The 21,261-nt window shown below is 46.2% G+C and overlaps 1 protein-coding gene and 1 non-coding gene across 2 annotated transcripts; both read left to right on the forward strand.

Moving 5' to 3' along the window:
• The first annotated feature begins 1,782 nt into the window (after positions 1–1,782).
• On the forward strand, positions 1,783–1,885 carry LOC132242380 (U6 spliceosomal RNA). The gene has a single exon (XR_009454583.1). It is a non-coding gene; the product is annotated as a U6 spliceosomal RNA (small nuclear RNA).
• A 7,558-nt stretch (positions 1,886–9,443) lies between these two features.
• LDHA (lactate dehydrogenase A) lies at positions 9,444–20,674 on the forward strand. Its single transcript, XM_059709097.1, has 8 exons — positions 9,444–9,597; positions 11,630–11,779; positions 14,209–14,326; positions 15,336–15,509; positions 16,741–16,914; positions 17,648–17,765; positions 19,099–19,222; positions 19,987–20,674. Exons 2-8 carry the CDS (start codon positions 11,654–11,656, stop codon positions 20,149–20,151), a joined length of 999 nt encoding a protein of 332 aa, XP_059565080.1. The 5' UTR covers positions 9,444–9,597; positions 11,630–11,653; the 3' UTR covers positions 20,152–20,674.
• Positions 20,675–21,261: the final 587 nt, after the last annotated feature.

Raw genomic sequence — 21,261 nt, forward strand, 5'->3', positions numbered from 1 at the left:
TCTGGGCCACCTCCCTAGGCTGTCCCCAAGTTTCAGGGATGACAGTGGAGTGTGATGGGCCTGCAACCCTCCAGGAGTCTGCAAGGGAGCCCTGCCAAGGGTACTGGCTCTGGATTATTGCCCAAGGCAGGAAATTGCAGCCTCTGGTTACCATGGAGATGCTGGCAGAGCCTGTGCCCATCTGTGGTTGACAGCCTCCCTTAGGAAAGAAGGAGAAATTTGGTTGCTTGAGAACTAGCTGAGCCTGGGGGTAGTCTGTGACATCACGAGCCAGCCCTGAAGGGGCTGGAGAGGAGAGTGAGGCTGGGAGGTCTGGGAGAATGAACTCCACTGAAGTGGCCTCCTGCCAATCCTGCAGCTTTAAGGGCTGGGGCTAGCTCTGGCAGAGTAAGGCCTCGCTGCCAAGCTGCCAACCCCAGCAAGGGCTGTTAGAAGAGGTTCTGACACAGTGGAAAAACCCAGGAGTCAGAGCCATGCCCACAGGAAAGAGCCCAGGCTAGTGGAGAAGGTGTCTGGTGCAGAGGAGAAAGCACTCGATTAGTTGGGAGGTTCCAGTCCCTGAGTCACCAACTCTGTTTTTTTTTTTTTTTTTTTATTGCTTAAAGTATTACAAAGGGTATTACATATGTATCCATTTTATCCCCCCGCCCTAGACAGTCCCCTAGCCTCCCCTATCCCCCAGTGTCTTATGTCCATTGGTTATGCTTATATGCATGCATACAAGTCCTTTAGTTGATCTCTTACCCCGCTACCTCCTGCCCCCCAACCCTCCCCGGCCTTCCCGCTGCAGTTTGACAATCTGTTTGAGGCAGCTCTGCCTCTGTATCTATTATTGTTCAAAAGTTTATAATGGTCTCTATTGTCCATGAATGAGTGAGATCATGTGGTATTTTTCCTTTATTGACTGGCTTATTTCACTTAGCATAATGCTCTCCAGTTCCATCCATGACGTTGCAAATGGTAAGAGTTCCTTCCTTTTTACAGCAGCATAGTATTCCATCGTGTAGATGTACCACAGTTTTCTAATCCATTCATCTACTGATGGGCACTTAGGCTGTTTCCAGATCTTAGCTATGGAGTCACCAACTCTGAATCACTGAGGTAGTCAAGAGCACTCTCCTCGGAGCCCTAGTTCCCAGCTGTGAGCCTAATGTTCGCCCTGTGGACTGAGTAGCTGAGAGCCCCATCCCTCCTGGCAGTGTTAGCAGGTGTGAGGGGCAGGTGCGCGTAAAGGAGGGCCAAGGCTGTGAGGGCCTCTCCTAGGCTTTCATCCCTTCTGTGGCTAAAACTGGAGGATGAGCTAAGTTAAAATGTCCTTTGAGCGGGCCAGACACTGCAAGTGGGCTTGTGCAAAGGGCAGAGTTTGGCCCTAATACACATGGCTGTGCAAGGCTAGCGGAGTGAGTGCCAGGGAGAGGGAGGCCCGCCGGATAGGGCCCTGGAGCAGCTCCGGGGGCAGGTGAGCTGCCTGGACCTTCCTGCAGCCCTGGGCGAGGGGCTCAGGAATATCCAGCACATTTGCCCTTTGATAGCCAGGGAACAGAGGCCTGGCCGTTTCGAAACTTTGAAGCACCTTCGGAAAGACTGAGAGACAGAGTAGTGTAGGGGAAGGAAACTGATCCGGGGGCTCGAAATCCACCAGGCTGCTTTCCAGCTGTGTGGCCGGCCCAAAGCAATTACATTTTCGGAGGTTTGGCAGTCTCACCGGTAAAATGAGATAAAAATCCCAGCTCTGCTTTCCTCTCCTAGTTGAGGTGGAAATGCCATAAATGAATAGAAATGGTGCTCACTTAGGCAGCACAAATGCTAAAATTGGAATAATGCAGAGATGAATGTGGCCCTGTGCAAGGAGGACACACAAATTTCTGAAGTGTTCCACATTTTTTAAAGGTGTCAAATGTATAATGACAAAAGATTTGACTTCGGCCCTGGCCAGTGTGGCTCAGTTGGTTGGACGCTGTCCAGTGCACTGAAAGGTTGATGGTTTGATTCCTGGTCAGGGAACATGCCCGGTTTGCAGGGTCAATCCCTGGTGCGGGGGGGGGGGGGGGGGGGGTTTGCAAGAGGTAGCCAATCAATGCTTCACTCTCCCATCGATGTTTCTCTCTCACCCACTCTCTCTAAAAATCAACACAAATTTTTTTTTAAAAAAAAGACTTGACTGCCCTAGCTGGTTTGGCTCAGTGGATAGAGTGTCGGCCTGCGGACTGAAGGGTCCCAGGTTCGATTCTAGTCAAGGGCATATGCGCAGGTTGCAGGCTCAATCCCCAGTAGGGGGCGTGCAAGAGGCAGCCGATCAATGATTCTCTCTCATCATTGATATTCTTCTATCTCTCTCTCCCTCTCCCTTCCTTTCTGAAATCAATAAAAATTATATTTAAAAAATAAAATAAAAAAGGATTTGACTTTGGACAGTGGGCAAATAATGCAATATATAGGTGATATATCATAGAATTGTACACTTGAAACCTATATAATTTTATTAACCAATAAAACTTTTTAAAGTTTCTAAGGTAGACTCTGTTACTAACCAATGTTACCCCCATTTAAAAAAAGGATAATTATAAAAGCCACCCTGAGCTACGCACAAATGAAGGACCAGGGAGCTTTACCTCGCTGAGAGCGGAGCCTTCTCCACGTCTGAACCGGCCCCACCACAGCCTGAGATCCCGCCTCTTAACAGAATCCCAGGTCCCCTTCTGGGACCCTAGAAAAATTAGGCGGGGGTACCTTTTCACTCCTGCCTTGTGAGGACTGACTCTGTACAGCAGTTTAAACAAAACCCAGGGCCCCTCTGCCAAACTTCTGTGAGGGTGCTCCGCAGTCAGCAGCTGCACAGCTCACTCCCGCTCCTCCCCCCACCCTCCACCCAGCCCCAGGAAATGGTAGCTTCCTCTGGCTGTATTCCCACTTGTAATTGCTTTGATCTTTGATCCTCTTCGAATTGTATAGGTAATTACTTTTTTTTTTTTTTAGCTAGGACTTGGAATATAACTCCCCGTTTGGTAAGGTTTAAAGGTTTAAAACTAACTACACAGGAGTCAGAGAGATGGGTTCTATTATCAGTAATCTGCTCTCAAAGCCCTGTGAGACTGTTTTTATACACAAATTCAACACCCAGCAGTGCCTTGGGAATTTTGGATCCAGTTTGGAACTAATATAGGGGACAAGAGAATGGTAGGCATGGATTTCCATGGGTGGGGCTGGTTCCCTCCTTGACTGCCTCTACCCCAGGAGCAGCCCTAATCATTTCTCAAAGGTAGGGGGGAAGGAGGGGAGAGGGAAGGAGAGAGAGAGAGAGAGAGAGAGAGAGAGAGAGAGAGAGAGAGAGAGAGAAACACCCATGTGAAAGAGACACATTGATTGGTTGCCTCCTGCACGCACCCCGACCAACCAGGGCCAGGAATCAACCCTGCAACCGAGGTGTGTGCCCTGCCCTTGACCGGGAATTGAACCCAAGACCAATTAGTCTGAGGGCGGGTGCTCTAACCACTGAGTAACCATGCCAGGATGAATATAGAGTTTCTGAGGTGGATTTTGTTAGGGGGTCATGTGAGGAATGAACTCTGGAGGTAATGACAGTCCAAGACAAAGAGGGAAATAGAGGCAGCATCTAGTACCTGAAGATTGTTAGGTTAGGTGGCTCAGGAGGCGGCGCAAGAAATAGAGTCCAGTGAATCAGAAAAGAAAGGAAAGGAAAAGGTTTATTCTGCGTCCCGGGAGACCCACGTACCCCCAGGACAGGGCACGTGGATTCACGCCAACAGGGAGGGGGGTGCTTTTTTATACTGCAGTTGGGTGAGGGGCGGGGACATGAGCTGAGGAATTCTCTGCCGCAGGGGATGGGCGGGGGTATTCAGAAGAAGTCCCTATCTGTGTGGGGGTATGTGGATTCAGGGAGAAGAAGCCGGTATCTGTGTCTGGCACGTTGATCTGTGAGAAATCCCAGGGGAAGTCCATTGTCTCATCACATGTATCTGATCCTGGGCTCTCTCCGACCTAACATCCCGGCCTTTTGGTGATAAGGGACGGCGACTCTTTCTAGCTACTTCCAGCTGGCCAAGGGCGACGAGGGGGGGCATTTAAAGGCCAGGGTTAGGCAGAGGCAGGTCGGAGGGGAGCCGAGTGTAGGGATGGAGCAGGAGCTGATTCACAGTCACTCTGACATCTCCGCGATCCGGGAGCGGATGAACTTGAGGAGGCAGGGGGCTAGGAGAAAAAAAGACACAGATGAGAATCAGGGGCCCTATCATGGGTAGGACCCAGGTGGCTAAGGGGCTTTGGAACCAGCCGGAAGGAGAGTTGTCCTGGAAGTGTCCTGCATGTAGTTCTTCACTCAGCTTAGTCAGGGTCTGTACATTTACGTTTTGCTCCACTACTCCGGCTCGATGTAGTAACAGCATTCTTCCTGAAGGAATATACAGGTTCCTCCTTTTTCTGCAGTCAGAAGGTCTGAGGCGAGCTGGTTCTGTAGGGCTACTTGGGCTACTGATGTCACTTGCTGCTGTAGGGAGGCTAAAAGAGGCAGTAGTAGACTCCAGGGCTAACTGGAGCTTGTCATTAAAGTACTGAGCAGTGACCAGACTGTTCCTGAGGGCCCCCAGTGAGGCCTACCGAGGCAGCAATACTCACCCCTAACATGACAGGGAGGAAGGCAGCCTGGCGGGTCCTGGGATGGGATGGAGGGAGCAACCAGTGAGCTGCGACTCTCCATACAAGGTTAGTTGGGGAACTACTGTGACCAGGAAGCAAGGCCCGGGGTCAGAGGAGTTCATGCAGTTCCTTAAGGTGCCGTTGCACCAAAAGAAGGTACCTGGGCTGGCCTTGGTGAGACTGGCTGTGGTGTAGTTCTGGGTGCAGTTCCATGTGACTCGCCCTCCGGTTACCGGATTACTGGTCTGGTAGCACATCCGTGGGGGCAGGATGGGCTCTGGAGTTTCGGGTTCCCAAAGGGGAATGCCAGCCACGGGAGGCTGACATTCACCTTTCCCTTGGGTTCTTGGAGAAGTCGTGAGTGGGACGGCAGCCAGCAAAGACCTGCCGGGTGACTTGTTTGCCATTCTGGTAGTAGGTTTCACGGACCTTGAACCTCCACACATAAGTGGGTGGGGGTGGGTGTAGGTTGCTGAGGGCCGGGAGGAGAAGGAAGAGGGGAGGGCGGTTAAGGCGGACCTTAGTGGGGCCCAACACCTCACATTTATAGAAGTCATGCTGCTCCGGGGTCCTCTTGAGTCTGGAGAGGCGGTGCCAGGACAGGTCGTCAAGCTGGGGTCGCCAAGCAGCTTGGCCGCAGTGGGGGCTGTGAGGATTACAGTGTGAGGTCCTGTCCACCTAGGCTCCAAGGCTTGTGGTTGTAGGTTCTTAAGGAGGACCGAGTCACCAGGGTGAAGGGCTGGTCTTGGGAGTCCTGGTCGGTTGGCTCTGGCTTGGGCAGAAACCTGTTCTCATGTTACAGATATGGGAGATACGTACCCAGGGGAGGGGGATCAGTAAGAAGACGGTGGTTGAGCAAGAAGAGTCAAAAGGGCTCAAGAAAATGGGGCTCCTTGGTGTAGCCGGAATTTGGTCAGGGCCATGGGCAGGAGGTCTGGCCAGGAGCTGCGAATTTCTAGAGAGAGTTTAGTTAGATGGTTCAATAGGTTGGAATTGAGTGGCTATGATGAGGGTTCGAGCCAGTGACAGAAATCCAGCAGGATGTAGAGGAGGAGGGATTGATGTTGATCTGTGAGAAATCCCAGGGGAAGTCCATTGTCTCATCACATGTATCTGATCCTGGGCTCTCTCCGACCTAACAAAGATAAGCCCAGCCTAGAGGAGGGGAGGAGATGGAGGGGCGTGGGGTGGGGGGTGGGGGGCAGGTAGGGAAGGCACCCAGGAGAACTTGAGGAGTGGGGCGGAGTCTTTGGTTTCCACTCCCATCATGTGAGAGATGGATGAAGTTGGGGGGGGGATGACGGTACTTCCTCTAGTACCCAGGGGAGGCGCCTGCTGTCTTGCTAGAGAGAGAAACCTCTGCTTTGGCACGTACACATCAGGCCCTGCTGGTCAGGGAAGGAAACAGATGAGGCCATCTGCATCCTGGGCCCTGCAACTCAGGAAAGCCATCAGCTTTGCAACCATGAAAAAGGTGAAAGCGTCTGCCTGTCAGTGAGTGTTCAGAGGGCCTGCGGGGCTGGTGGGACGTGTCCGAGAAATGTGTGTTCTATGCCCATGTGGCTGGAGCTGTATATGTTCTGAGCTGTATATGTTCTGAGGACAAGCTGACCTCCTTTCCCACGACCTCTCAACCACCTTGCTTTCCCGCTATCTCTTCCCATTCTTCAAAAACATCAGTGACTTCCACTGGCCACCAAAAAAACAACAAAACACAACAATTTCTTATCCTGGCATTTAGAGCTAAAGACGCACCTGACACATCTGAAAGTTCCTGCCTCCCTGCATTTACTCATGCTGTGTCTTCCGCTATCTCCATGCCGGATCTTCATTAACCTTTGTCTAGACTGAGCTCGGATGCCACCTTTTCCAAGAAGCCTTCTCTGGTATCTCCGGCCAAGGACCCCTCTCTCCTCTGAATGCTAGAGCCATTTTTCTGCTTCTGTTGTGACAGTGTTACACTCTATCTTGCATTTTAACTATTGAGGGGATGCTGTTGGTCCCCGCCCCCCACCAAAACTAAATGGTAAGTCTTGGAAGGCTTATTAATTTGTCTCATTCATTTTTGTATTCCCAGCACCTGACACAGTACCATTTACATAGCGGGCACATAATTCAACATACGTGTATTAAACAAATAAGTGTATATGCTGGGGATATGGAGACAAATGAGAGCGTTTCTGTCCATTAGGAGCTGATAGTGAGGAAGAGATATACAGCTATAAGAATCAATTTAATATCAAGCCCAAGGAACAGTATTTGGCCTAAGAAGATGCAGAGTTTGGGTGGGCAGAGATGGTGGCAAGGGGGAGAACATTCGGGTTGAAGGAACGGCCTAGGTGGATGTACCTGGCACATTTGGGCAACCTGGTAAGTAGCCTTGGGACTGGCATACAGGAAGCATGAAGGCAAATAGGAGATAAGGGAAGAGAAGGAATATGGGCACTGGATCATGGAGGGCCTTGTGTGCCTTTCCAAGGAATTTGGATTTTATCCTGGAATAAAATGGCATGAGGAGCCATTGAATGCTCTTGAGGAAGAGTGTGACAAATAGTTAGTGAATGAAGGAATGAATTGCAGTGTGTTTTGGGTGGACAGCATTATTTGTCCAGGTCCATTTTAGAAAAATCTTCTACTGGGTGCTGAGCAGCACCCATTCTCTGAGGCCAAGGATACCCTGATCAAACCACTTTTGTGAGATTTTCTCTTTTAAAGAGGCCACCCCCAAAGAGCACTTAGGTTGAGAAGTCTGTTTTACCCCATGAAACAGTGTTTCCTGACCCATCCTATGGGCCCCTCCCTCTGCTTTGGCTTTGGTACAGAAATTCTTTCCGTTAGATGACATTAGTCAGGGTTCTTCAGAGAAACAGTGTGTGTGTGTGTGTGTGTGTGTGTGTGTGTGTGTGTGTGTGTGTGTGATGAGATTTAATGTAAAGAACTGGCTCATGGGACAATTATGGAGGATCTGTCATTATCTGTAAGCTGGAGACTCAGGAAAGCAGGTGGTATAAATTCCCACAGTTCAAATTGGTGGGAAAAGACCAATCTCTCAGTTCAAGCAGACAGGCAGAGATGCCCACTGATACCCACTGTCTCACTGAAAACAGCTTTCTGAACATGGGACTGGCTTGAAGCTCCCTACATAATTTCCTCACCTCTGTGGAGTGGGGAGTCAAGGAGTGGGGGAGGGACAACATATAGAGAAAAAAAATCATACACTTTGGAGTGAAGTCAGTCCCAGGTCAAGTACCTGCTGAAATCACTTATTAGTTCTATGACCTTGGCAAAGTCATTAATCTCTCTTAGCCTCGGTTTCCTTATCTAAAAAAAAATGGAGACCATTATGACTGTTACAAAGAATTAAAGTCTTCACTTTAATGAGCGTGGGGATTGCCTAGCTTGCTGCCTGACACATAGGAGGTGCTCATTAAATGGTATTTATTTTATTAATATTTACAGAGTTAGAGGCTATAGTTCTGCATAAGAAAAGGGAAGTTGTGCTTGGAGTGAGCTATTATTAAGTGTTTTAATTTAGGGGACAGCAAACTTCTTGCCCAGATCATCTTCAGAGGTCATCCCAGAGCCCTTCTGGTGAGGGTACTTACCTGTCTCCTTAGCCTAATACCCGCTCTCTGAGCTCTGGCCTCCTCTCCCCAGCAGCTGAGGTCATCTTTGGTAGGTAGGCAGGCAGGCAGGGGCCCAGCCCTAACTGGGTGCGGACATTGTTGCAAACATGGGGGAACCACAGGCACTGTTGCAATCTGCCCTGCCCTGAGGAACCCTGGAGAACCTGTGGCTGGCCCTCAGCCCTGCCAGCTGTGTGTTTCTGTGAGCGCCTAGGATTCTGGGCCTTAGAGTGATGGGAAAACTGTTAGAACATGGTAGAGAGATGCCCTGCTTTTCTAGAGATGAGGTTAGAATTTTCCCTTCACAACCAAGAAGCTCACAGTTATGGATTGTTCTTGGAGCTGGGTGCTTTGGTGGTACCCCAGGTGCAGGGAGGAAATACTCATTTATGCCCTTGGACTCACTGTCAGGTAGGAGAGCAGAGCCACACACCTCTAATGCCAGAGGGTGTGAGGGATGCACAGACCAGTGAGGTAGAAGCAGATAGGAGGGAGGTACCAACGCTGTGGGTGTATGGGGTGGGGAGTACCAGGAGATTGGTAGTTTAAACAAGAGATGGAAGAGGAAGGCAGGCCAGGCAAGAGAACCAGCCTGAGCAAAGGCTTGAAGTGGAGGTAAAAATAACATGTTTAAAAGCAAAAACATAAAAAACAAATATCGTTGACAGTTCCTGGGTGTGGTTGGAATGCTAGGTGCTGGGTGGGGTAGGTCAGTAGGGAGAGCAGACCATAGCGGCTGAGTCCTCCCTGTGAGTTGTGGGGCTTGGAAGGTTTAGCAGGAGGGGGAAAAGCAGGTCAACTTTTGGAGATCATTCGACTTAGGTGAGAAAGACAGACTGACCCTGTGCTAGGCATTTTCTTTCAACAAATAGTTTGTCGAGTGACTATTTCGTGCCAGATGTCCTGGGCACTGGGAAATCAAGATTCAAATCAAGCCTTCTCTGAGGGTAAACTCCACATTTTACGGAAGAGGAAAGTGAGGGTCGAGTTGATCCAGCTGGTGGCTCCGGCTGGGGTCTTTGTAACCGGAGGGCCTAGCGGCTCCGGGCGGCCAGCGCACGTGGGTCAGCTTGTGGATCGTCCGGCTGCGCGCGCCACCAGGGCCTCCCCACTGCCCGGCCCAGCTGGGAGCCCGCCCCGAGCCCGACCCACACGTGGGTTCCCGCACGTCCGCCCCGCTTCCCCCCGCCCTCCTGACGTCAGCCTCACCCTTCCATTTAAGGCCCCTCCCGAGCTAGGCTCAAAGTACCGGAGCTGCAGCCGCCAAGTCCGGATCCTTCTTTGCGCGCCACCGACGCCCGCCCGCCGTGCACGCCCGGTACGGTAGGGCCCGGCGCGCTCTGCGCCCGATGGGGCGGGCAAGCGAGCTGGCCCGGGCCTCTGTGGCCTGGCGCTACCTGCCCAGCGGTCCCCACTCCCTGGGGGTGTAGGCGCTGTTTTCCAGAAGCATAGTGGGGAGCCCTGGGCGGTGGCCCCCGCCCGGCATGGGCGCGGAGCCCGCCGCACTCAGCTTCTGCTCTCAGGGCGCACAATGGCATCCGGCCTGGCTGGGGAACGCAGGAGGTGGCCGCACCTAACCTGGGGTGGAGAGTCCAGGGGGATGCAGGACAAGGAGCTGACGGGTCTGAAGGGTGGGGTGGACCTCTGGGCTGGAACTCGGCCAAAGACCCCATGGAGCCAAAGAAGCCTCAGCAGCCTGGGTGGGTTCCGGGAAGCCGCTGAGTCGGATTTTAACCCGGGGACTCTGGGGAAGCGGGCTCCCTGGGAGTGGCCGCCGCCTGTGGATTACAGGGCGCTCTCTGCGCCGCTTGCATTTATTTATTAAGCAGCGACTGAGGTAGCTATGCTAAGCCCTGTGCTTCAGCTCTCCGCGGTTCACACGGTCTGTGAAGAGGAGAATCATCCCGAACCGTTCCTTCTGGCAAATGGGGAAGCCTAAAGCTGGGAGAGGGTTGGGGCGTCTCCAAGGTCACGGCAGGTGGCAGAGTTGGGGAGCACACCCTCTCTCTGCAGAGCTGCACTCCCACACGTGCCCCCACATTGGAGGAAGCGCTGGAGCCCAGAGCTTAGGTTTTGGTGAAGCCAGGAGGTCTCTGCAGGGAGAACTGCTCCCTCCCCCCTGCTGGACTGCAGGAGCCTACAAGGCTGTCCAGAAATAGCAGAGATTTGTAAGGAGAGACCCGATCCCAGCCTGGCGACCCCGGCTGCTTGCCTGTAAGCCCTCTTGGATATTTTTGCCCTTTGGAACGCTGTCAAAACTAGATCCGGCGAATGCAGTGCGGGTTAGATGAACAGAGTCCAATGTGTGTTCCCTCCCAAGCCCTGGAAATCGAGGGTTCCACCAAGTACTAAGCCTAGGACTCCATCCAGGCCTCAGGCCTCTGAAGCTATTTCTGCACTTCCTGGAATGACAAAAAGTTTCCTTATCCTGGGCCTCACTCCTTTGCAACAAGGATCGCTGCCGAAGCCACACCAGGCGCCTCCCCTCCAGGGTTGGTTAGCAGCCCCTGGAATTGCGATTTAGAGCCTGGCTCTGGCCGGGCGCCAGGCCCAGGAGGCTGCCAGCCGGGCTTCACGTGGCTCCGGTCTGCTTCGGATTTCTAGCTAAGTCTAAAGTCTGACTCGGAGCTTGCGCCCTCTGACCCTCGGGGCGGGAGAGTTTCTCTTCTTTTCCGCACGGGCGGGGCCAGCGCCCACCTCTCTACATACTGCCCGCAGCCTCTGGACCTCTGTAGTCCATTCCCAGCTCTGAAATGCGCAAGCGCTCCAGGTGGCGGGGGAGGGGCCGGCTGCTCATCTTCCGGGTCTGGGTGTTACTACCCTACCCGAGGGCGCCTGGGACCGCGCAGTGGGTCCGATCTCCCCGAGGGGGAAGGGGGGGGGGGGAGCGGTGACTGATCGCGCATGAGCAGAGCTCCCTGCCCGCCTCGCTGCCCCAGGGTTGGGTAGCGAGGCAGTTAAGCAGTTAATGGTACTTTTGCACGTACCTCTCTCTGGAGTGGACGGCTCTTGGTGATCTTGTTTGAGGAAAGGCCGGCCCAGTTTGGGGTTAAGAGAGCAAGATGGGTGAACACTCAGGAGGATATACTTACACTCAGACGTCAATATTAATTTTACATGCGAAGGTGAGGTTTTTCCAAACCACGTTCCTAGCCAGACCAGACCAGACCCTGGCATTAATGGCCTTTCACCTCTCCTTTGGCTATCTTTAGGTTTGTCCTCTTCCCACTTTTTAGACGTTCCTTGCGATTTCTAGTGGCAAGTACCCCAAAAGGAAGTGAAATAAGCTTTTCCCGAACACCTTTTGGTTAAGAAGTGTGCAATGACAGTTCATGTTTCCCCCGCAATAGGTTCCTTTTGGTTCCAAGTCCAAAATGGCAACACTCAAGGATCAGCTGATTGTGAATCTTCTTAAGGAAGAACAGAGCCCCCAGAATAAGATTACCGTCGTTGGGGTTGGTGCTGTTGGCATGGCTTGTGCCATCAGTATCTTAATGAAGGTAAGTGAGAGTCCATCACTCTGGAAGGCAAGGATAACTTGACCCCACCCACTCCTCCACTCCCTAATAACTGCGTGATCACATTGTATATGCAAATATTGAGGTTCATGCACTCATTCAAAGAACGTTATGTGAAATAAACTTTTGCAATATGCTATGCCAAAAGGATATCAGAACAAAAAAAAATCTAGGTTACTAGATTGGCAACACAGTTTCTTAAATTCACTCTGCTGTATTAACATGCATGAATTGCCTACAAATGAAAGAGTCCCTTTAAACAAGCTAAAATTATTTTGAAGTAATTTTTGAAGTGAAATAATATATATTATGGTAAAATGAAAATCACACTGAATGTGGGAAATCTATTTTCATTTTATATTTTGTCAGTAAAGAGGATGGATGTTTTTATTTTTTTAATTTTTAATTTTTTTAAATTTTTTAATTTTGTTTTTGACTGTGGGAAATCTTAAAGTCTTGCTCCCATGCAAGTCACCATTGGCCCTCTACTTGGATAACAATGTTAGTATTAATTTGGAAGCTAAAGTTTAATTAGAAGAAGAAAAATTGTGAATGAATAAAAAGCACTTTTTACTATAATCAAGCCTGGTTTATATAAAACCAAAATTGAGGCAACTTATAATAAGATATTTTAAGTTCAGATTTGGAGTCCTTAATAATAGAGTGATTGAGCAGAGGGCACACAGTGCAATATACAGATCATGTATCATAGAAATATACACTTGAAACCTTTATGATCTTATTAACCAAATAGAGGCTCAGTGCATGAATTAGTGCACCAGTGGGGTCCCTAGGCCTGGCCTGCAGGATTGGGCTGAAATTGGCTCTCCAACAACCCCCGAGGGGTCCCAGATTGCGAGAGGGTGCAGGCCAGGCTGAGGGGCCCCACTGGTGCACTATCAGGGCCAGGGAGGGACAGCGAGAGGGCTCCAGGGTGTGTCTGGCCCATCTCTCAGTCCCCATAGGCTGGACCCCAGTGTAAGCTAACCTACGGGTGGACTGTCTGCCCCCTGGTGGTCAGTGCACTTCATAGTGAGCGTTTGAGCGACCTTAGCATATCATTAGCATATTACACTTTGATTGGTTGAACGGACAACTGGACACTTAGCATATTAGTGTTTTATTATATACGATGTGACCCCAATGAATTTAATATAAATAAGTAAATGAAATTATGAATTCTGGGTTCTAAACAGAAAAGGATTGAAGTGAGAAGGGATTGAAAGCAGAAATGAGCTATGCAGATGTTGCAGAGCAACGTACTTGCTCTATCTGTGTTCTTAGGAAAGGCCACAAAAGTATTCCAACTCCACCACTGAATCAGAAATTGATGCCATCTGTTTTTCCTACACCACCTATGGCCTTTTTCAGTGATGCCCTCTAATTCAGGTGTGGGTAAGAGTAACTGCCAGACCACTCATTACACTGTAGCTCATATAGTACAACCTCTTCGGTTATGACAGTCCATATCCCATTTGTATTAAAACTATTGTTGGTGCTCCTGGTCAGATGCATCTAAGGACTTTTTTTTTTTTAATACATATTTTATTGATTTTTTACAGAGAGGAAGGAGAGGGATAGAGAGTTAGAAACATCGATGAGAGAAAAACAACGATCAGCTGCCTCCTGCACATCTTCCACTGGGGATGTGCCCACAACCAAGGTACATGCCCTTGGACCAGAATCAAACCTGGGACCTTTCAGTCCGCAGGCCGACGCTCTATCCACTGAGCCAAACCAGTTAGGGCTCTAAGGACTTTTATATGTTGAACTGAATGGATATTTTTCACTAATAATTTGCAATGCACAAATCTATATATGTAAAGTTGTTATAGCTCTTTAATATGTGGAAACATAACCATGGAATGATCCAGACTTTTTAATTCTAAGTCTTTTTTTTAAAAAATATATTTTTATTGATTTCAGAGAGGAAGGGAGAGGGAGAGAAATAGAAACATCAATGATGAGAATCATTGATCTGCCTCTTGCATGCCCCCCATTGGGGATTGAGCACACAACCTGGGCATGTGCCCTTGACCAGAATTGAACCCAGGACTCTTCGGTCTGCAGGCCAATGCTCTATCCACTGAGCCAAACCAGCTAGGGCTAATTCTAAGTTTTAATACTGGTCATTATCACCTATTTAATAAATAACAACCTAAAATCAATATGTGAAACTGAATTTGAAAGAATAACTCAATCAGTTTTACGTAATTGAACATTACACTGCCAATCCAGTGTTCTGTTTTAAAATGGGGGCCTGCTCCTATGCCAGAAATATGGAAACTTTGCAGGCCCATCTAAAAATTTGGAAGTAGCAAGTTTGATTTTTGTTGTTGTTGAAAATGTTTTATTTTTGAGGTGTTACCTTTGGAAGCAATTTTGATTTAACAAAAATTTTTGTGTTTTAGGACTTGGCAGATGAACTTGCTCTTGTTGATGTCATGGAAGACAAATTAAAGGGAGAAATGATGGATCTCCAACATGGCAGCCTTTTCCTTAAAACACCAAAAATTGTCTCTGGCAAAGGTTAATTTCAACACATTTATATTGTAGTCCATGCTAGACTTAACTGTTTACCAGGCTCAAAATCCTAGCTCTTCAAACACTTTTTTTTTAACGCAGGATAAGAGAGCCTTTGAACAATTTTGCATCGGTACCTACTGATACCGAAGTTTCAATTTATTTACTTTCCATATTTCCTTTTGCACACTAACGTAATAATGGTATCTGCTTTTTAAAAAAATATATATTTTATTGATTTTTTTACAGAGAGGAAGGGAGAGAGATAGAGAGTTAGAAACATCAATGAGAGAGAAACATTGATCAGCTGCCTCCTGCACACCCCCCACTGGGGATGTGTCTGCAACCAAGGTACATGCCCTTGACCGGAATCAAACCTGGGACCTTTCAGTCCGCAGGCCGACGCTCTATCCACTGAGCCAAACCGGCGACGGCAATAGTATCTGTTTTGACACTTGAAAATCATTGACAACTTACCTGATAGGTGTCTTCATTATCTTCATCCCTCACTTAACCATCCTGTACCATAGGGATCTAGAAGCAAGATGTCCTTGACAAGTGTAAAGCTGCCTCTGCTTTTCTACAAAGAAGGCCTGTTCCTGGGCTGATGTGACCACAATTAAGTATTTAAGTAGAAGCAGGAGTGTGGAAGAGTATGAGCATTGAGCTGAGGTGGCCAGAAACTTGGCAATGTATCTCATTTGATATGAGAATCTATTAAGTTTTATTCCTTCCACCTTCCCCCAGTTGTAGTTATATAAAGTCACAATGTGACTAAAACAAAAAGGGGGCATTGATGTACCCTCCGTCCATGTAAGTGGCCACAGTGATAAAACTCCAAAAACTAAAGGAGAGAAGTTGGGGGGGGCATTAAAGACATTTTTCTGCCACATATACAAACCACTGTTCCCCCCCCTCCCCCCCCCAAAAAAAAGTTAATGGGAAAATTTTTTGCCGGCTAGGTATTGGAGATCTCTTAAAGGCCTTAATCTAATTATTGTTTTCTGTTGTCTAGACTATAGTGTGACTGCAAACTCCAAGCTGGTTATTATCACAGCTGGGGCACGTCAACAAGAGGGGGAGAGCCGCCTTAATTTGGTCCAGCGTAACGTGAACATCTTTAAATTCATCATTCCTAATGTTGTAAAATACAGTCCCAACTGCAAACTGCTTGTTGTTTCCAATCCAGGTGAGGTTTTTAATTGCATAACAATACATGAGCTAGAGTAAAGCTGATAGTATATTCTGTATACACATATTTATTTCTCATCTTTCACTTTCTTCCTGGGAGTGGATTTTTTTTTTTTTTTGTAAAATAGTTAAATTTAAAGCATGAAAGGGGATAGGTTACAGTGCCTCTGAATGCAGTTGGAACTTTAAAATTAGTTATTTGTGCAAGAACACCTTGGATAAGGTATAAATTTATGGCTAATGTGTTATCCTCTTAATTGATGCATAGCTTATTTTGATTAAATTGCATTTATTGGATACTTAATGTTTTGCTATATTATACATGTTATAGAGGTTTATAAATATTAACAAAAACATTGACCATGATCATGATCAAGATCCATACAGAGCCCTATGTCTTTTTCTCTCTTTTGAAAATTGTATTGGTCCTTGGGAAAGGGAGGCAGGCAACCCCTGCCACCTGCTGAGGGTGGCACAAGCCCTCCCTGTTTCCCGTGGCTGTTGATGGGAGGCTCACATGCTGGGGGAAGGCCAGGAAGACCTTGAGCTTGGGCCAGGCACTTGGGCGAGCCAGGTAGGCCAAGAGCAGGGGGAAGGAGTCCAGGCAGTGTGTGGCCAGGGCCTGGTGATCAGCAGCAAGTCCAGCAGGTTGTAGTTTGCGAAGGAGATCATCATGTTACCCATGGTTCTGGAAAGCGGAGTCTCAAAAGACTTCAGGTGCCCAGACGGTTCCCCCACATAGTCCTCCTTGCCTGCCTATTAGTTGGTGTAGATGAAGGTGATATATTTGCAGCAGAGGTTCTCCATGCTGTCATTCACCACGCCTACCAGGGTCTCCTCCTGAAGGTCCTTCCCATGTAGCCTGAGGGGAGCAGCTCAGGTGGTACAGGATGGCATTGGACTGGCACAGGGTGAGGTCTCCGACCTGGAACTTGGGGAACTGCCTGTACAGACAGGAGGTCTTGAGGGAGCCCTGCAGCCAGGTCTCCTTAGTCACCACCTCTTCCTTCTAGCTCTGGCCCTGGTCAGCCAGCAGCATGTGATGGCCTCAGAGCGCCCTCAAACAGGGAAGTAGACTATGGTGTAGGGTGGCATGGTGGAGGTGTAGACAAAGGCAGTGGCTACACCAGCAGCAGCAAAGCTCAGGCAGGCCTCCGCCATATGTCTTCAGTGGCTAATCATTATCTAATCATTCACCTGGTATCTTTGCCTAAATGTTTTCTTCACAGTGGATATTTTGACCTATGTGGCTTGGAAGTTAAGCGGCTTTCCCAAGAACCGTGTTATTGGAAGTGGTTGCAACCTGGATTCAGCCCGTTTCCGATACCTGATGGGGGAGAGGCTGGGAGTTCACCCATTAAGCTGTCATGGGTGGGTCCTTGGGGAGCATGGAGACTCTAGTGGTAAGCATACCTTATTTTCTCTTTCTGTTTTCAAAAGATTGTGTAAAAAATTGACAGTTTTATTAAATTGGAGCCTAAATCAGATATCCATTCATCAAGGTAGAATGGTTTTCAGAAATCTACTTTTTGTGTAATTTAATGCTAAGAATTGTTAAGATTTTAGCCATCTTACATGACATTTACCTGGCATGCAGGGTGGGGAATGAAATTTATTTTACTTCTTAACCATGGACATTACATAAGACCTCAGTCACTCAATATCATAGCTGTTTATAATTGCCTTGCACTGTTTAGCCCTGAAAAGGTCAGTCAAGTCAAGTCAAATAGAGAGTATGAGAAAATCCTATTATCACAGTAGAAGTGCTATAATTTTTGCAGAATTCTCAGTTCCTTATACCACGATAATTCTCCTTATAATCTTATACTATCTTTATATTCCAATATATGTCTATTAAGCATCCCAGTTGGTTAGGAAAATAGGTTAGAATATTGTAGAAATTCTTAGTTTTAAAATAAAATATAAACAAATGAAAATCTAAAAGTAAGGGTATTCTAGTCTTTTTTTCATTTATTTTTTTCTTTTTCATTTCTCTTTATTTTAGGTATTGTAGTCTTGAGTATCTTCTAAAAGGGGTAATACTCCCCAGATAAAAGAGAATTAGAAAAATGGGTCGGAATTACTAGTTGCTGACTGGTGCCTGGCAATAAGTGAATTTTGTACTGTTTCTTTTAGTGCCTGTATGGAGTGGAGTGAATGTTGCTGGTGTCTCCCTAAAGAATCTGCACCCTGATTTAGGCACTGATGCAGATAAGGAACAGTGGAAACAAGTTCACAAACAGGTGGTTGACAGGTAATATGTCTCATAATTTGTCAGCATGTGAGATTAAACTTTATTGTTTGTATTATTGTTTAAAATATTAAAAGTTTACTAGCACTTGCATTTGAGTATATTTTGTTAGAGAGAAAACTTGTTTCCTAAAGCCTTGTTAAAGATCATATTATAAAAAGAGGTAACGATATTAAAAATTATAGACATTTATTAATGCTACAGTCTATCTTTTGCCATAATTCCCAATTTATAGTATGATAAATCTTTCTGTTTATATAGTAAATTATTAAGTTAGATTAAGTCTATCCTATTTGAGATTCAGTCTTTACTTCAATGGCTTGTATTTGTTTAAGTAAAACCTGTGAACCCACCACACAACCCAAGAAACATTTACAGTAGCTATCAACTAACTGTAGTGTTTGTTGGGTTAGAATTACTAGTCTGCTGGTGCTTGGAAATGAGTGAATTCTTTTTTTTTTTTTTTTAATATATTTTATTGATTTTTTACAGAGCAGAAGGGAGAGGGACAGAGAGTTAGAAACATTGATGAGAGAGATCGATCAGCTGCCTCCTGCACACACCCCCACAGGGGATGTGCCGCAACCAAGGTACATGCCCTTGACCGGAATCGAACCTGGGACCCTTGAGTCCACAGGCCGATGCTCTATCCACTGAGCCAAACCGGTTCGGCGGAAATGAGTGAATTCTCTGCTTCTCTCACTCATCCCTCCAACCCCCAACTCCCTCACACTCTTGAGATAATCCTAAGTAAGCATGTTTATGTATTCCTGGATTTATTTTAAATCCAATGTTATATCTTAAAGAATCATCTATTTTGTTGCAAGACACTATAGTTATTTGTTTTGATAGTTATGTAATATTTCAATGTATGAGTATACCATAGTGTATTCATTCTTCTGTTGGAGAGAATTGGGCTTGTTGTCAGGTTTTGGCTATTGCTGGCAATACTATTGTGAACATCCTTATACATAATATCCTTGTATACATGGAAAGATCTCTTTTTTTTTAAAACATATTTTTATTGATTTCAGATAGGAAGGGAAAGGAAGAGAGAGATCAATGATGAGAGGGAATCATTGATTGGCTGCCTCCTGCACACCTCCTACTGGAGACTGAGCCCACAACCTAGGACCCTTCAGTCCGCAGGCTGACGCTCTACTCACGGAGCCAAACCGGCTAGAGCGAAAGGTCTGCTCTTGTGTGTATAATGCATCTTTGTGGCATTATTCACTGTAAAGCTCATGTTCAGTAAAAGCTTTGTGTGTTGTTTTTGTTTGTTTGTTTCTCTTATCTTACTTTTTCCTGCCCTTCCCTGTGATTTCCTGCCCTACAGTGCTTACGAGGTAATCAAACTGAAAGGCTATACATCCTGGGCCATTGGCCTATCTGTGGCTGATTTAGCAGAAAGTATGATGAAGAATCTTAGGCGGGTGCATCCAATTTCCACCATGATTAAGGTAGGTCTATGTAGTGATACGTTGTACTTGAATGTCATCATTTATATTTTTAAAAAACAATTTCTTTTGAGAAAGCAATTAGACTAATGTACATCCTCAGTCATTGATTTAAGAAATTAATGCACCTGTAACTTTCTTTTTTGGAAGAAACATGGGCAAGCATTAAGATTAATGTCCACTAGCACTGTGTGTAGCACATAGATACTTGATAACTTGTTGACTTAAAATCTATTCAATTATTTTCAAATGGGTGAAAGACTAAAAGAAACAGAATTTCTTCTTTTGGGGAAAATGGAAATCACACTCAATTTACAGTTACCAAAGTGTTATCAGTAAAAATGGGAAAGTACTATGGATAATAGCAATAGCTAAGGTTTTCTTTTAGAATGAAATTTTTCTTACATTTTTTATTGATTGATTTCAGAGAGAGTGAAAGAGAAACATCTGTTTGCTATTCCACTTATCTATGAACTCATTGCTTGCTTCCTGTATGTGCCCTGACTGGAGATTGCACCGGCAGCCTTGGCATATCAGGACGATGCTCTAACCAACTGAGCTATCAGGCCAGAGTCTAGAATGGAAATCTTGCTGCAATTTTAATGACTTTATTTTACACTGTTGATTACATCCTCACTGAAAATCTGGAAAGGAATTTCTACTTATCAATTTATATCAAATAAGCTTCATAATTGTAGAGAATGAAAGTCTTGGGAGACCCCAAAATGTATAGAAAAAACATAAAGTATTTTTCATTTTGTCTTCAGGGTCTCTATGGAATAAAGGACGACGTGTTCCTTAGTGTTCCCTGCATCTTGGGGCAGAATGGAATCTCAGACGTTGTGAAGGTGACCCTGACACCTGAGGAAGAGGCCCGTTTGAAGAAGAGTGCAGACACACTGTGGGGGATCCAGAAAGAGCTGCAGTTTTAAAGTCTCCTGATGTCCTACCACCTCACTGTCTAGGCTACAGCAGGATTTTAGTTGGAGATTGTGCATATTGTCCTTTTTATCTGATCTGTGACTAAGAACATCCGTTTCCTAAAGATAGAACTAGTAATGGTTCATAAAACCCAGCATCTGCATCCTGATGCTGGAGGGTCCTTATCTTGGGTAGCCCTAAACTGGTTAGTGTGAAATAGTTCCACCTCCTCAGAGGCACCACTGCCAATGTTGCTCACGCTACAGTTGCCCTTCAGACTAGATGTGTGTTCACCGTGTGTTATATGACTTGTGGTTCCTTTTTCTATAATTAGTCACATCCTGGGAGCCAATGTAAAGCCAATATTGCATGTTTTGTGCATAACTGTTCTAAAGGATCTTACTCTGTGTGCTATATGTATCAGATTAGTGTACATTGCCATATAATGTAAAAAGAAAAGTCTACATATAAATAATACAGCCAACTATCCAAGTGTCATACCAACTAAAATGCCAAATAAACCTTGAACAGTGACTACTCTGTTAATTTATTATGATGTAAAATCATAAAGCTACTATTCATTACATTATTGGGGGCTACTACACGTTATTCTTGGGCAACTGCAATGATTTTTTTTTTTTTGCAATGATTTTTGTTTATTTATTGGTTGATTTTGGAGAGGAAGAAACACCTATTTGTTGTTCTAATTTGTGCATTCGTTGGTTGATTCTTAGAAGTGCTCTGACTGGGCATTGAATCCACGCACAACCTTGGTATATGGGATGGCGCTTGAACCAATTGAGCTGCAATGATTTTTTTTTTTTTTAAGGAATATTTACTATTGTCCAGACTTTAGTTTTATCTGAATTAACAGATTAAGGCTGTGGCTAGATTGATTAGGTTATTTTGGTACCATTTCCATTTTAATAAATTATTTTAATAAACTAAGCCCTAAAGTATTACATAAGATAACTTGATAATAGTGCTAATCATAATTGTACCCTACAATTCATGTATATAATATACTACAAACTAATGTAAAAAACATTTGCCAACTGAACATAAGCAGTGGTACTTTACCAACACAGGGGAACACAGATATTTAAGAAACTTTGTTTTCT

Source organism: Myotis daubentonii, chromosome 9 (assembly GCF_963259705.1).
Source record: "Myotis daubentonii chromosome 9, mMyoDau2.1, whole genome shotgun sequence".
NCBI lineage: Eukaryota > Metazoa > Chordata > Mammalia > Chiroptera > Vespertilionidae > Myotis > Myotis daubentonii.

Coding starts and splice junctions, on each gene's coding strand:
- LDHA (XM_059709097.1), top strand. CDS start 11,654: ATGGCAACACTCAAGGATCAGCTGATTGTGAATCTTCTTAAGGAAGAA. Junction 11,780..14,208: donor CCATCAGTATCTTAATGAAG/GTAAGTGAGAGT, acceptor TTTGTGTTTTAG/GACTTGGCAGATGAACTTGC. Junction 17,766..19,098: donor CACAAACAGGTGGTTGACAG/GTAATATGTCTC, acceptor CCTGCCCTACAG/TGCTTACGAGGTAATCAAAC.